Source organism: Loxodonta africana, chromosome 7, assembly GCF_030014295.1.
Source record: "Loxodonta africana isolate mLoxAfr1 chromosome 7, mLoxAfr1.hap2, whole genome shotgun sequence".
Lineage (NCBI taxonomy): Eukaryota > Metazoa > Chordata > Mammalia > Proboscidea > Elephantidae > Loxodonta > Loxodonta africana.
In genome coordinates this window covers 9,289,702-9,302,492 of record NC_087348.1, presented here as the reverse complement: position 1 = coordinate 9,302,492, position 12,791 = coordinate 9,289,702, and the positions used below count along the sequence as shown (strand labels likewise).

Below are 12,791 nucleotides of genomic sequence, written 5' to 3'. Positions count from 1 at the left end.
GAGGTGGGTTCTATTATCACCCCCAGTTTAGAGATAACGACACAGGCTCGGAGAGGTGTAACTGGCGGCGCTTGCCGAGACGAGCCCCCGACACCGAGGCGGTGGGTTGGTCTCAGCGCCTGGGACGGCCCACCGGCCCCGCCCCGCCCCATTCGCCCCGCCCATCTCGGTCGTTCGCCCCGCCCAGTCTCCGCCCCTGCCCCCGCCCCGCCCCGGCTCGGGCGGCCGGAGGACCCGGAGCGAAGGCGCCCGAGCCCGCCGCGGCGGCGGGGAGGATGTGGTTCTTCGCCCGGGACCCGGTCCGGGACTTCCCGTTCGAGCTCATCCCAGAGCCCCTCGAGGGCGGCCCGCCCGGCCTCTGGGCCCTGCATCGCGGCCGGAAGAAGGTGAGCACGGCCCCGCTCTGCAGGCCGAGGCCCAACCCCGGCCTCGCCTAGTCCTCGCCGCCGGCCCCGCTGCGTCGCGTCCCGCCTGACGTGGCCCCCGAGCCTCCCGGGCAACGGGCCGGAGGAGGGGGCGGGCAGGCCTGGCAGCGTCGACGTGGCGGGCGGAAGGACCGAGGGACGGCCAGGCGGACGGGGCCGAGTCACGTGGACTGACCAAGTCCCCAGTGGCTGACCTGGGGCGAGACCCAGCCGGCGGCCCTTAACTTCCGGTCCCAAACAGGCTGAGGACACTTGGAACTGGCGAGCGCGCCCCGCCCTCAGGCCCCCATGCTCCCTGGCCCCCATGCCCCCCACAGGCCACAGGCAGCCCGGTGTCCATCTTTGTGTATGACGTGAAGCCCGGCGCGGAAGAGCAGACGCAGGTGGCCAAAGCTGCCTTCAAGCGCCTCAAGACCCTCCGACACCCCAACATTCTGGCCTACATCGACGGGCTGGAGGTACTTGCTGCCCAGTTGTCCCCCTCTGCCCCTAACTCTTTCCCAGTCTCCAGCCCCTCAAAGTCTCCTCTCTTCTTGTCCCTTGGTTTCCACCTCTTCTGTCTCAGCCCCCAGATTTGGCTCCCCTTCTCCGCCTCTCCCTCACCTTCCTCTTCTCTCCCCCTACCCCACCCTGATATCCCCATGTCTGCTTCCCCAGACAGACAAATGCCTCCACATAGTGACAGAAGCTGTGACCCCACTGGGAATGTATCTCAAGGCACGAGTGGAGGCTGGTGGCCTGAAGGAGCTGGAGCTCTCCTGGGGGCTGCACCAGATTGTGGTGAGTTGGCGGGCAGGGGTAACAAGGGCAGGGGTGGGCTGCAGGTGCTGGGGGTGACAACTCCTTCTGCCCCCAGAAAGCCCTCAGCTTCCTGGTCAACGACTGCAGCCTCGTCCACAACAATGTCTGCATGGCGGCGGTGTTCGTGGACCGCGCAGGGGAGTGGAAGCTTGGGGGTCTGGACTACATGTACTCAGCCCAGGGCGATGGCGGGGGGCCCCCCCGCAAGGGCGTCCCTGAGCTTGAACAGTACGACCCCCCAGAGTTGGCTGACAGCAGTGGCAGAACAGTCGGGGAAAAGTGGTGGGTGACTGGGGGGGCATTCCCCAACCTACCCTGTGCTGTAGGTTCCTGAGCTCCCTGCCCCTTGCTGCCCATCTGGGAAGGGCACTGGGGTCCTCAGGGTGGGCCCACTCCTCTGTTCCCAGAATCCTCAGGGTGGTGGGGCAGGATGAACAACAGGTGACAGGATCAGATGTTTCTGAATTTGAAAGCTGTGTGATCTGGGGCAGATGTCCTTGCTTCTCTGAGCCTCAGTTTCTTCGTCTGTCAAATGGGGCTAATAAAATTTGCTTCTTGGGGCTGATGGGAGGATCATCTGAGGGACCCAGCCCAGGGCTGCCTGCCATGCAGTGGCGTGGCCTGCTGCCCAAGGCAAGTTGGAGGCCAGGCCTGCCCTGGTGGGCAGTGGGACCCTGAACGGCTCTGGGTCACTGCTGCAGGTCAGCTGACATGTGGCGCCTGGGCTGCCTCATTTGGGAGGTCTTCAATGGGCCCTTGCTGCGGGCAGCTGCTCTGCGCAACCCCGGGAAGGTGAGTGTCTAGCCTCTGGCTACTCTTCCTGCCCCAGTCCTTCCTGTCAGCCAGCCACCCCCCCCTTGACCCTGACCCTTCTTCCGTAGATCCCCAAATCACTGGTGCCGCACTACTGCGAGCTGGTTGGAGCCAACCCCAAGGTGCGCCCCAACCCGGCCCGTTTTCTGCAGAACTGCCGGGCACCTGGCGGCTTCATGAGCAACCGCTTCGTGGAGACCAACCTCTTTCTGGAAGAGATTCAGGTGAGTCTGCACCCCACCTGTGCTTTGGCCCGTCTGTTCCCCATCCCACTCCCTTGTGGGTCCTTCATACTTGTACCCTCTGGAGACAAGCACAGGCTGTGGAGTTAGGCCCATCTGGGTTCACATTCCTGCCTCTAATTCTTACTTGCTATGTGACTTCTCATGGCCCAAGCCAGGTCTCTTGGTTCTAAAATAGGGATAATAATAACAATGGTGCCTACTTCAAAGGAGCACGGTGAAGTGTCAGTGAGTAAAGTCCACAGTATAGTGTTCGGCACGTAGTAGGTCCTTAGTGGCTGCTCCTGTTCCTCCGTGAATTCCACAGATGCATCTGGTTCTGGCCCCCAGACGTGTACAATGCCATGTGCTGGGCTGGGGCGTGGGCAGCAGGGTGGAGGAAGGAGAGTCATGTAGGCACTGCCCTCAAGGATCGGGCAGGGAGTGAATGGACCAGGCTCCTACCCTTGCGGACTCACTTTGGGGACAGAAAACACACATAAGGAAACCTGTGCTCTGGGTGGGGGGTAGGAAAACACAGGGGTGGGGTACTCAGGGAAGGGCTCTCTGAAGGACATGAAGGTGGGGGCCCTGGGGATGGCAGCTGGGGGAGGAGCATTCCAAGCAGAGAGAATAGCATGGTGAGGAGGGAATGCTCTACATAACTCCTTTGAATCTCAGTTTTCACATCTGTATAGTGGGGATGAGGGTAGTATTTGCTTCCCCTTAGGATTGTTGTGGGGAGTGGGAGAGGCCACATCTGCTTGACCCAGCCATGTGTGAGGCACACAGAGAGGTGGCAGACACAGCCCCAGCTCCTGAGGGGCTGGGGATCTGGGGTGAGGGCGGAGAATGACAAGTCTACAAACCCTGAGGGAGCAGGGTCTGTGAAGTCCCGATGCAGGCAGGGAGCAGGCCCTTCGAAGGTGGGGGACCTGAACTGTGTCTTGAAGGGGAAGCGACCAGGAACACTGAGCCCTGTGGCCTCCTGGGTGGTGTGGGGCAGTGGGAGCTTTGTTACCTGGAGTTCTCCTCACATGACTGGCCCTGCCTGCAGGGCTGTCTGGCCATAGCCCAAGAAACACCTGCCTTTCTCCTTAAAATGTCCACAGGAAGTGGGCTGTTTCTGGCCAGCCCCAAAGACTTGGGAGGACACTGTCTGTCTGTCACTGGGTGGAGTGGTGGAGAGATCCTGGGCTGTGGCTCTCAATGTGGGATCTTGGGTGGGGTTGTCCCTGTGGGCCATGGCTCCCCAGGAACCTTGCAGTCAGAGCACCCAGCCTGCCTGCCTCCCGTGCTGGGATGAGCTGCTCGAGGGCAGCCAGGCCCTCCTCTTCCCCAGCCAGAGGTCACCTGTCCTGGGCCAGGTGGTGGCCAAGGGTACAGCAGAGAGCACAGGGACTTTGGAAGCGTACAGAACTGGGTGATCCTGAGCCTCAGCCTCCTCCTTGCGAATGGGGAAGCGATAGCACCTTTTCACAGGGTGCAGCACAGCATGGGGATCCAAGTGAGTGCCAGAGCCTTGGGTCACACCTTCCCCTGACTGCTAGCTAGCTGTGTGACCTTGGACAAGCTCCTCACCCTGTGCCTCAGTTTCCTCAGTCAAATGTGGCTTATGTTGGCACCTACCTCGTAAAGTTGTCTGGAAGATTATATGAGAACGTCTCTGTAAAGGAGGGGGCCCGTGGTTGTGTAGTGGTTAAGCACTTGGCTGCCAACCAAACAGTCGGCAGTTTGAATCCATGAGCCACTCCGTGGAAACCCTACGGGGCGGTTCTACTCTGTCCTATAGGGTTGCTATGAATTCGGAATCAAGTCGGCAGCAACAGGTGTAAAAGGAGAGCGAGGAGGATTAAAGACGACCTTCGAGCTGATGGCCTGGTCCGTTTTGGCCCTGCCGGAGGAATGGGTCTGGGGGTGACCTGGGTCTGATCCCCGCCTTCTCATAGCCTGTCGTGAACCTCTTCACCCCCATGGTGGAGTTGCACTGGCAGGGGCCAGGGAAACTGAAGAAGCCACTTTGCCTCTGTGAGCTTCAGTTTCCTCACATGTGTGATGGGGTTAGTGGTACTCACACCTTAGGGTTGTTGTGAGGAGTAGACACAACAGTGATAAAGGGGCTGGTCCCCTAGTGGCTCCCCTCCTGACAAGGATCAGGTGCTGTGGAGGTGGTGATGAGAATGACAACATCTAAACGACCAATCACGTGCTGTGTGCCGGGAATTTACATGGATTTTCTCCTTGAGTCTTCAGCAACAGGTGGTACAGTTACTGTCTTATTTTACAGATGTAGGAACTTGTCTAAGGTTTCACTGCTTGTACATCGGGGAGTGGGGGTTCGAACCCAGGCTGTTGGGCTTCAGCACCCACAAGCTTCACTTCTGCTCCTTCTGGCTGGGGGCAACCCCACTCTCGCCCATGGCTCGGGGGCCCGTGATCAGGCCTGTTTCCTCCCTGCGCCCTCTCGTTGCTCCCCTAGATCAAAGAGCCAGCTGAGAAGCAAAAGTTCTTCCAAGAGCTGAGCAAGAGCCTGGACACATTCCCTGAGGACTTCTGCAGGCACAAGGTGCTGCCCCAGCTGCTGACTGCCTTTGAGTTTGGTAGTGCTGGAGCTGTGGTCCTCACACCCCTCTTCAAGGTAAGTGGGGCCAGGAGCCTTGCTGGGGACACCGAACAGGCCAGGGGCTTTGGGCTTGGGGTTCAGAGAGCTGGTGCAAAAGGGAAGGCCCTGGTATGGGGGACAGTCCTTCAGGGCCATCCCGGGCAGCGGCAGCCTGGTTGGGGCAGATTCAAGCTGGTATTCTGGTGGTTTGGCCAGCCAGGGCCACCTGGCCAGCTGCTAGGGAGGCTGTGAGGACTTCTTGCCCGTGGGGACAAAAGATTGTGTGCCTCCAAAGGTCTTCCTCTACAGACCCCTTGCTTTAGAGCCCTCAGCCCTTCCTCCATTTCCCTGAGATGGCCACCCTGGCCTGAGCTGTCACCCCGGTTCCCAGGGCCCAGAGGGTCACCTGCCCACCACCCCACTTCCCATTCTTCCACCTGACCCCTCAGCAGTAGCTCACCTGGCTTCTGGAAGCTGGATCCTTTGGCCCCTTCTTCAGGCCCCAGCCCACCCTTGATGTGGGCACCTAATATCCCTTGCTTTGCCCACCCTGGGAGAGTCCTTCCCCTTGCCAGGGGTGGTGTGAGAAGGAGACAAGAGAATCCTGTTTAGCTGGGAACCTTGAGAAAGTACAGGCAGAATGCTGTGTGTGTGGGCACGTGTGGTGTGGGCACCTGTGGTATATGGGCGCCTGCTTCTGGAGAGGGACGCAGTCTGTCTTGGCCTTCTGAAAGAGGCCTTGACCCAGAAGAGGTTGAGGGCAGGGCTCACGGAGACGGAGCATGAGCAGAGGGGCTGCTGAGGAAAGGCCCGTCCCTCCCTGTTCCTGCTCTGCTGTCACTCTGTTCCTGCCCTGGGAAATTGGCAGGAAGGGAGCACATGGAAGTCAGGTGGGCCTGTTGGAGTCACACCTCCACCGCCCGTGGAGGTAGCTGAGCCCCAGCCTGCTCCTCCTTCAGGTGGGAAAGTTCCTCAGCGCAGAGGAGTATCAACAGAAGGTTATTCCCGTTGTGGTGAAGATGTTCTCATCCACCGACCGGGCCATGCGCATCCGACTCCTACAGCAGGTGGGTGCCTTGTCCGGACCCTGCCCTCCTATACCCTGTGCAGACCCCACCCTGCTGCTGGGGAAGGTCTACTTGGCCCTGGAAGTCCCTGCCTATGCCCCAGCTGTTGGCTAGAGATCCCTCCCTGGTTGCATAGGGGCCCCGAAACCCCTCCCCCCAGCACATACAGGTGAGGGGCTCAGTGAGGCTGGGCTCTTAGGGAAGGGAGGTCATCCAAGGGTTCCCTGGCAGCTTGGGGAATTCCCAGCCTGCCTGGCCACAGGACTCTGACACCCCCAGGCTCTGGCAGGTCACTCAGCCCCGGAGACCCCATTCTCTCACTTCTAGAGCGGGGCTAGTTTCTCCTGCCAACTCAGGGCAGCTGAGGGCCAGATCAAGGTGGATGGAATTTAGGGGGGAGCCAGGAAGTACTGGCGACTCTCAGGTGTTTATTCCCTCTCCTGCCACACACAGTGGCCCTTGTCACAGCACTGTGTGGGCAGGGAGGTGTGGAGCAGGGGCCTCTGAGAGGGGCCATGGCTCAGTCTGCCAACTGAGCAGGGCCAGAAGCTAGGCCTCCCAACTCCCATCTTGGCTCTTCCAGCACCTGCCCAGCCTTTTCTCAACCCTCTGTGTGAACCTGAGGCCGCAGAGGGGTGAGGGGCTCAGGAGGCTGACCTGGCCAGCCAGTGCCTGCCTGGAGAAGCCAAGCCCAGAGTGGCCTGTGGGGGTTAAGGGGGTTAGGAGGGGCTGACCGTGTTCTTACCCACCCTGGCCCGCAGATGGAGCAGTTCATCCAGTACCTCGATGAGCCAACAGTCAACAGCCAGATCTTCCCCCACGTCGTGCATGGCTTTCTGGACACCAACCCTGCCATCCGGGAGCAGACGGTCAAGGTGGGCATGGCCAGGCCCAAAGTGGCCGCCCCTGGTGTTCCAAGGCTTGGGGGGAATCACCCCAGGACACATGGCCAGGTTTTGGTTGTAGGTCTAGAGCGGGTTATGTAGGTCACCTGCAGTGTGGGGTGAGGCTGTGGGCACAGGAGGTGTAGCCACTGAGCTGGGAGGAAGCAGCGGGGAGCACGGCTCACGGTCCTCCACTCAGCAGACACTGAGCACCCAGCCCTGTGCCCTATGTCATGCAGAACACAGCGTGCAAAGGCAGGCCACGCTCCTGCTCTCAGGGAGCTCCCCTTGCTTGGGAGTGGGCCTGGCAGACAGTAGGCAGAGTTAGGAAATGTTTATTTTATGTTAGAAAACCACCTGAGCCAGGGAAAGGAGATGGAGAGTGTGGGGACAGGGGTTTGCAGTTTTATGAAGAATGGTCAGGGAAGACCTTGCTGAGGAGGTGTCGTTTATGGAAAGGAGGTGAGGTAGCAAGCCTCCTGGCGATTCAAGGAGGTGTTTTTGGCAGCAGGAACAGCAAGTGCAAAGGCCCAAAGGTGGGAATGGGCCTGGAGTGTAGAAGTCACACGGGAAGTCTGGTGTGACAAAGGGGAGCGGTTGTGGGAGAACAGTTGAAGTCAGAGGGGTAATGGGTGGGGCGGGCCTGGTAGGGTGTGGCAGGGACCTGGTACAGTCACTGGGAGTGAGATGGGCCACTGGGGGCCTGAACAGAGGAGTGGCGGAGACCTCTGTGTGGAGATGGACTGTCAGGGCCAGGGTGGAAGCTGGGAGACTGTTGGGGGCTGTTGCAGTGACCCAGGTGAGAGATGACGGCAGCTCTGAGCCGAGCGGCAGCAGCAGGTGGAAAGAAGGGGCCCTATACGGAAGGTGGAGCCAACTGAGCTTAACAGACTGGGTATGGAGTCAAGGATGGCTCCGAGGTTTTTGGACTGAGCAAATGGGAAGCGAAGTGGCTGTTTACTGAGCAGACTGGGAGGAGGTCACACGGCACCTAGCCAGTGGCGTGGTCAGGTTGGCCACAGGTTACCTGTGTCTGAAGTTTAGGGAAGTCAGCTGGAGGTGCACACTTGGGAGCCGTCGGCTCACAGAGGGCTTTGAAAGCCGTGAAATGGACGTGATCCCCTGGGAGAGTGCAGGGATGGAAGAGAAGAGGCCAGAGACCTGACGCTGGACTGTCTGGTGTGGGACAAGGTTGAGTCAAAACAGAGGAAGCAGCAAGAGGAGACAGGAGCAGCCAGCGGGTCAAGGGGAACTAGGACTGTGTCCTGGGAGCCCAGAGACTAGCGTTTCAAAGAAGAGCAAGAGCTCAGCAGTGTCAGAGCTGCTGAGGGGTCACGTTTGGTGAGGATGGAGAATTAGCCATTGGATTTAGCTATGTGGAGGTCACAGGGGACTTCAGCCTGAGCCAGTGTGGTGGAGTGGGGGGTGCGTGAAGTCGGGGTGGAGGGCGCCCGAGAGAGAGCAGAGAACAGAGAGCAACAGGAGATGGTGAGTGCAGACAGGCTTAAAGACCAGAGAAGTGGGGCAGCCCCTTCCTCAGCGTTCTGGGTAGGGGCCAGGACTGGGCTGGGTGGTAGGTGGTACTGACAGGGGGCTGGGGGAAGGGGCGCTGAGTCTGGCAGAGGATGCTGAGTGTGAACTGGGAGCAGGTGAAAGGCTGGGATGGGGAAGTGTGAGGTGGGCGCAGGGTACACATGGGTGGGCAGGGTCAGGGGCTTAGAGAGCAGGGCAGACTTCCCAGAAGGTGGCTGTGGTGGCAGTGGGGGCTGCATGGCTGAGGCCAGAGCAGCCACTGTGACCTCTGGCCTATCAGAGGAATAGGAAGGCCAGGGAGGTAGGGGTCAGACCTGCAGGGCCTTGTGAGACTCTGGGCATGGGGATGTTATTGTAGGGTTATAGGGGGGAGTAGGGAGGTTGTGGAGGTGTTTGGGATAGATTGCTCCAGCTGTTGCTGGGTGCAGGATGGATTTGGGATCCAAGACCATAGATGTGGAAGGAGGTGATCCTGGTGGGAGATGATGGGAGAGGCAGCAGCTGTGGTCCAAGGGCAAAGGGGCTCAGGGCCCACAACGAGGACGAGGGTACTCTCAGGAGTACCAGTCCTGAGAGACATTTGGCAGAGCAGGGCAGGGCTCATGTGTGTGGCCTGTGGGCACATGGGGCCCTAGCTGCATATCACTGTGAGTGAGATTTAGAGTTGTGTGTGTGGGATGGGGATCACAGGCAGAGGGAACAAATGTGCAGAGGGCCAGGCAGTAACCAGGGCCTAGGAAACGAGTGAGGCTGGAATGGAGGGCAGACCTGAGCGCTGGGCTGGGGAGTGCGGACTTGATCCCTGTGGCAGGTGCCACTGGGCTCCAGGCAGGGCTTTGGCTGGCCTGCTCAGTGCTGAGGGGTACCAGGGGCCTCAGTACCCAACCAGGAGGCTACTCCTGCATGTGGCCCTTTGCCCACCCACTGGCCCAGCCCACAATCTCTGCTGTTCCCACCCCACAGTCCATGCTGCTTCTGGCCCCAAAGCTGAATGAGACCAACCTCAACGTGGAGCTGATGAAGCACTTTGCGCGGCTACAGGCCAAGGACGAGCAGGGCCCCATCCGCTGCAATACCACGGTCTGCCTGGGCAAGATCGGCTCCTACCTCAGTGCCAGCGTGAGTGCCCACTTGGGCCACTTCTGGGCGGGGCACCCTATTTGGGTGAACCGCCATCCTCCCAGAGACCAAGGCCTGATGTCTGGGCTTGCGGAGGTGGAATGAGTTGCACCAGGTCACACAGCCAGTAGATAGTGGGTCTGAGATTAGAACCCAGGCCTGCTTGGCCCCATGGCCTGTGTGGACCTTCTCAGCCGGGGTTTGTAAACTCATGCCTGAGGTGTCCAGACAGGTAATAGGAATCAGTGAATCAGGCCAGCAGGGCAGGGAAGAAGGGAGGCAGATGTCCCCGTTGCCCTGAGGCAGCCTGGCGTCCAGTGATCTGTGAGGAGAAGCCAGGACCTCTGTCACCTCTTCCCATCTTAAGTTGTTGGTGATGAGTGCCTATCTTTCAGACTGGGGCCCTGTGGGCAGCTTCTGCTCTGGGGCATAAGGCCCGGCAGTTTGGTCCCCAGGGTTGACCCTGCCTGCTCAGGAGTCCTCTCTCCTGCCCCATCCCAGACCAGACACAGGGTTCTCACCTCCGCCTTCAGTCGGGCCACCAAGGACCCATTTGCCCCGTCCCGGGTTGCGGGCGTCCTGGGCTTCGCTGCCACCCACAACCTCTATTCAATGAGTGACTGTGCCCACAAGATCCTGCCTGTGCTGTGCAGCCTCACTGTGGACCCCGAGAAATCTGTGCGGGATCAGGTAAGGCACGGCAGGGGAGGGCCTGGAGCCAGGGCTGGCGGAGGGGGATTCAGGCCTGCTGGCCTGGCAGGCCCTTGGGAGCCTGAGACCCAGCTCTGCCTCTTGCTCCCCCTCAGGCCTTCAAGGCCATCCGGAGCTTCCTGTCCAAACTGGAGTCGGTGTCAGAAGATCCCACCCAGCTGGCGGAAGTGGGTGAGTAGGCCCACAGTCATGTTCCCCTGTCCTCCTGCCACACCAGTGGCCATCACGTTCCCTGTCCTGCTCCCCTCCCGCCAGGTAGAGTATGAGAAAGCTGGGAGAACCTTAAAGAGCAGGCTCGACACTGCCCCCCTGCCCTCCCTACTGTCACTCACAGATGGGAGAACCCAGGCCTAGCTAGGGCAGGGGCGTGCTCTGGGTCGCTTGGTTTCTGTGTCAGTCTCCTCACCGGAAGCTGAGGTCACACCCACTTTTTTCTCCTGCCACTGCCCAGAGAAGGATGTCCATGCGGCTTCCAGCCCCGGGATGGGAGGAGCTGCAGCCAGCTGGGCAGGATGGGCTGTGACGGGGGTTTCCTCGCTCACCTCCAAGTTGATCCGTGCACATCCCACGGCTGCCCCCACTGAGACCAATGTCCCCCAGCGGCCAGTGCCCGAGGGTGAGTGTCCTAGACTGTCTACACTGATGGCTGAGAGGGCTTCAGGGTACGGGTACCCAGGAGCTGCTTCGGGTGGTGATGGGGGCATAAGGGATGGGGCCACAGTCTAGTCACCCCATGGGCTTCATGGTGCCCCTCTCCCCACCACACACACTGCACCGACCTCTGCCCTGACCGAGACCTCTCTGGGGCCCAGTCTGGGGTGCTCATTGAGCCTCTGCTTCCCAGGACTGCCTGCCCCAGCCCCCACCCCTGTCCCTGCTGCCCCCTCCGCCTCGGGCCAGTGGGAGACACAGGAGGAGGGCAGGGACACAGCAGAGGACACCAGCTCTACCGACAGATGGGATGATGAAGACTGGGGCAGCCTGGAGGTAAGTGGGGCTCAGGGAACTCACAGGGGACCCTAGCCCAAAGGGTACAGGCTACTATTCAGTGAGCTCATGTGCAGCCTGGCTACAATCAGGCCTGTCCTCATCTGCACAGCATTCCTGTGAGGTGACATGGAGTGGCTCTTGTGTAGTCAGCAGCTGAGCCCCCCACTCAACTCCACGACCCCTGGGAGCAGGGTAGGAACTGAGAGGATGAGGATGAGGACGAGTGAGGCTGCTCTGAAGGGTAAGGGGATGGGAGCAGAACTCCGGGCCCAGCTCCCCCATCCATGAAGATGGGTGTCTCAGTCCCCCCACCAGAGGGGCATGGAGCATCTAGATCTTTCTCCAGCCTCAGAGGGGTGATGGCAGGGCTCAGCATATACACTTTAGAGGTGGGAAGCAGGGCCCAAGGAATGAATGAGACTGGAAGTGAAAAGCTGAAGGCCAGTGCCCCGTTACTCGCCCTTTTTGGTCTGGGGTGGGGGTCATGAACTTCTTTCCACTCTGCAGCAGGAGGCCGAGTCTGTGCTGGCCCAACAGGATGACTGGAGCACGGGCGGCCAAGTGGGCCGGGCTGGGCAGGTGAGCCTGGTTAGTGCAGGGGTGCGGGGGCAGGGGGGGGTCCATGTAGGGAGCAGGGCAGGCACTACCTCCCCATTCCTTTCCTGCAGGCTGCCAACTCTGACCACAAATCCCTGGATTCGGACTGGAGCAGCTGGGAGGCTGAGGGCTCTTGGGAGCAGGGCTGGCAGGAACCAAGCCCTCCAGAACCACCCCCTGAGGGCACACGGCTAGCCAGCGAGTATAACTGGGGCCACCCAGAACCCAGTGACAAGGGCGACCCATTCGCCGCCCTGACCGCACGTCGGGAGACAGGCTCCCAGGTAAAACAGGCAGGGTTGGGTGCAGACTTGGAGCCGACCTCGGCCGGCAGTTGGCCCTCACCCCAACCCACCCTTCCCTTTTCAGCTCAAGCCAGAGTCGTGGGGTGACCACAACTGGGAGAGCCTGGATGTGGACCGTAAGTGCCTCTCTTGGGAGGGGTGTCAGCCTAGCTCCCACCCTAGGGTAGGTGTGGGCTGGGGAGCAGACCTGACTCCACCCAGATGCCCTGAGTGGCCTCCCCTTTCCACCCCTAGGACAGGCCAAGGCGGAGCTGGCCAGGAAGAAGCGGGAGGAGCGTAGGCGGGAGATGGAGGCCAAACGAGCAGAGAGGAAGGCGGCCAAGGGCCCCATGAAGCTGGGTGCCCGGAAGCTGGACTGAACCGCCGGTGTGGGCGCTCCCTGGCTTGCTGTGCGGGGAGCAGGCCCTTCAGGTGTATTTATTGTACAAACCATGTGAGCCCGGCCCCAGCCAGGCACATCCGAGTGTACATAATCAGAGCCACAGTAAATTCTATTTCACACTCCCTGTCCTGGGCCTACTCTGGGCCGAGGTGGCCTGGGGTCTGATGCTACCCTAGGAACTCCACACCTACCACAGTAGCATTTGCTTCAAAAGCCAAGAGTAAAGCGGACGATCCGATTTATCCGTTTCTAGGGACCACTCCCTGGAAGGAGGGACAGCCGCGCCCCCGGGTACCCAACATCAGCCCATGATGCTGACAGGGCCTGCAGCCGTTTCGGGT

At 60.4% G+C, this 12,791-nt stretch overlaps 1 protein-coding gene across 3 annotated transcripts; it reads left to right on the top strand.

The window, feature by feature from the left end:
• The first annotated feature begins 227 nt into the window (after nucleotides 1-227).
• SCYL1 (SCY1 like pseudokinase 1) lies at nucleotides 228-12,593 on the top strand. Of its 3 annotated transcripts, none has more exons than XM_064287782.1 (18): nucleotides 228-386; nucleotides 743-883; nucleotides 1,083-1,205; nucleotides 1,282-1,508; nucleotides 1,928-2,018; nucleotides 2,108-2,263; nucleotides 4,740-4,898; nucleotides 5,822-5,929; nucleotides 6,691-6,804; nucleotides 9,310-9,465; nucleotides 9,967-10,155; nucleotides 10,272-10,347; nucleotides 10,628-10,792; nucleotides 11,021-11,163; nucleotides 11,674-11,754; nucleotides 11,835-12,047; nucleotides 12,133-12,184; nucleotides 12,303-12,593. In XM_064287782.1, exons 1-18 carry the CDS (start codon nucleotides 276-278, stop codon nucleotides 12,425-12,427), a joined length of 2,430 nt encoding a protein of 809 aa, XP_064143852.1. In that variant the 5' UTR covers nucleotides 228-275; the 3' UTR covers nucleotides 12,428-12,593. The 3 variants fall into 3 exon arrangements, with proteins under 3 accessions (XP_064143852.1, XP_064143854.1, XP_064143853.1); XM_064287783.1 differs by having other exon boundaries at nucleotides 229-386; nucleotides 11,674-11,745; XM_064287784.1 differs by lacking the exon at nucleotides 12,133-12,184 and having other exon boundaries at nucleotides 11,674-11,745.
• The last annotated feature ends 198 nt before the right edge of the window (nucleotides 12,594-12,791 follow it).

What these genes read in the sequence shown, in the direction of transcription:
- SCYL1 (XM_064287782.1), top strand. Translation starts at nt 276, where the DNA reads ATGTGGTTCTTCGCCCGGGACCCGGTCCGGGACTTCCCGTTCGAGCTC. An exon ending in AGAAATCTGTGCGGGATCAG is followed by an intron (nt 10,156 to 10,271) that starts GTAAGGCACGGC and finishes GCTCCCCCTCAG; the next exon opens with GCCTTCAAGGCCATCCGGAG. An exon ending in AAGACTGGGGCAGCCTGGAG is followed by an intron (nt 11,164 to 11,673) that starts GTAAGTGGGGCT and finishes TCCACTCTGCAG; the next exon opens with CAGGAGGCCGAGTCTGTGCT.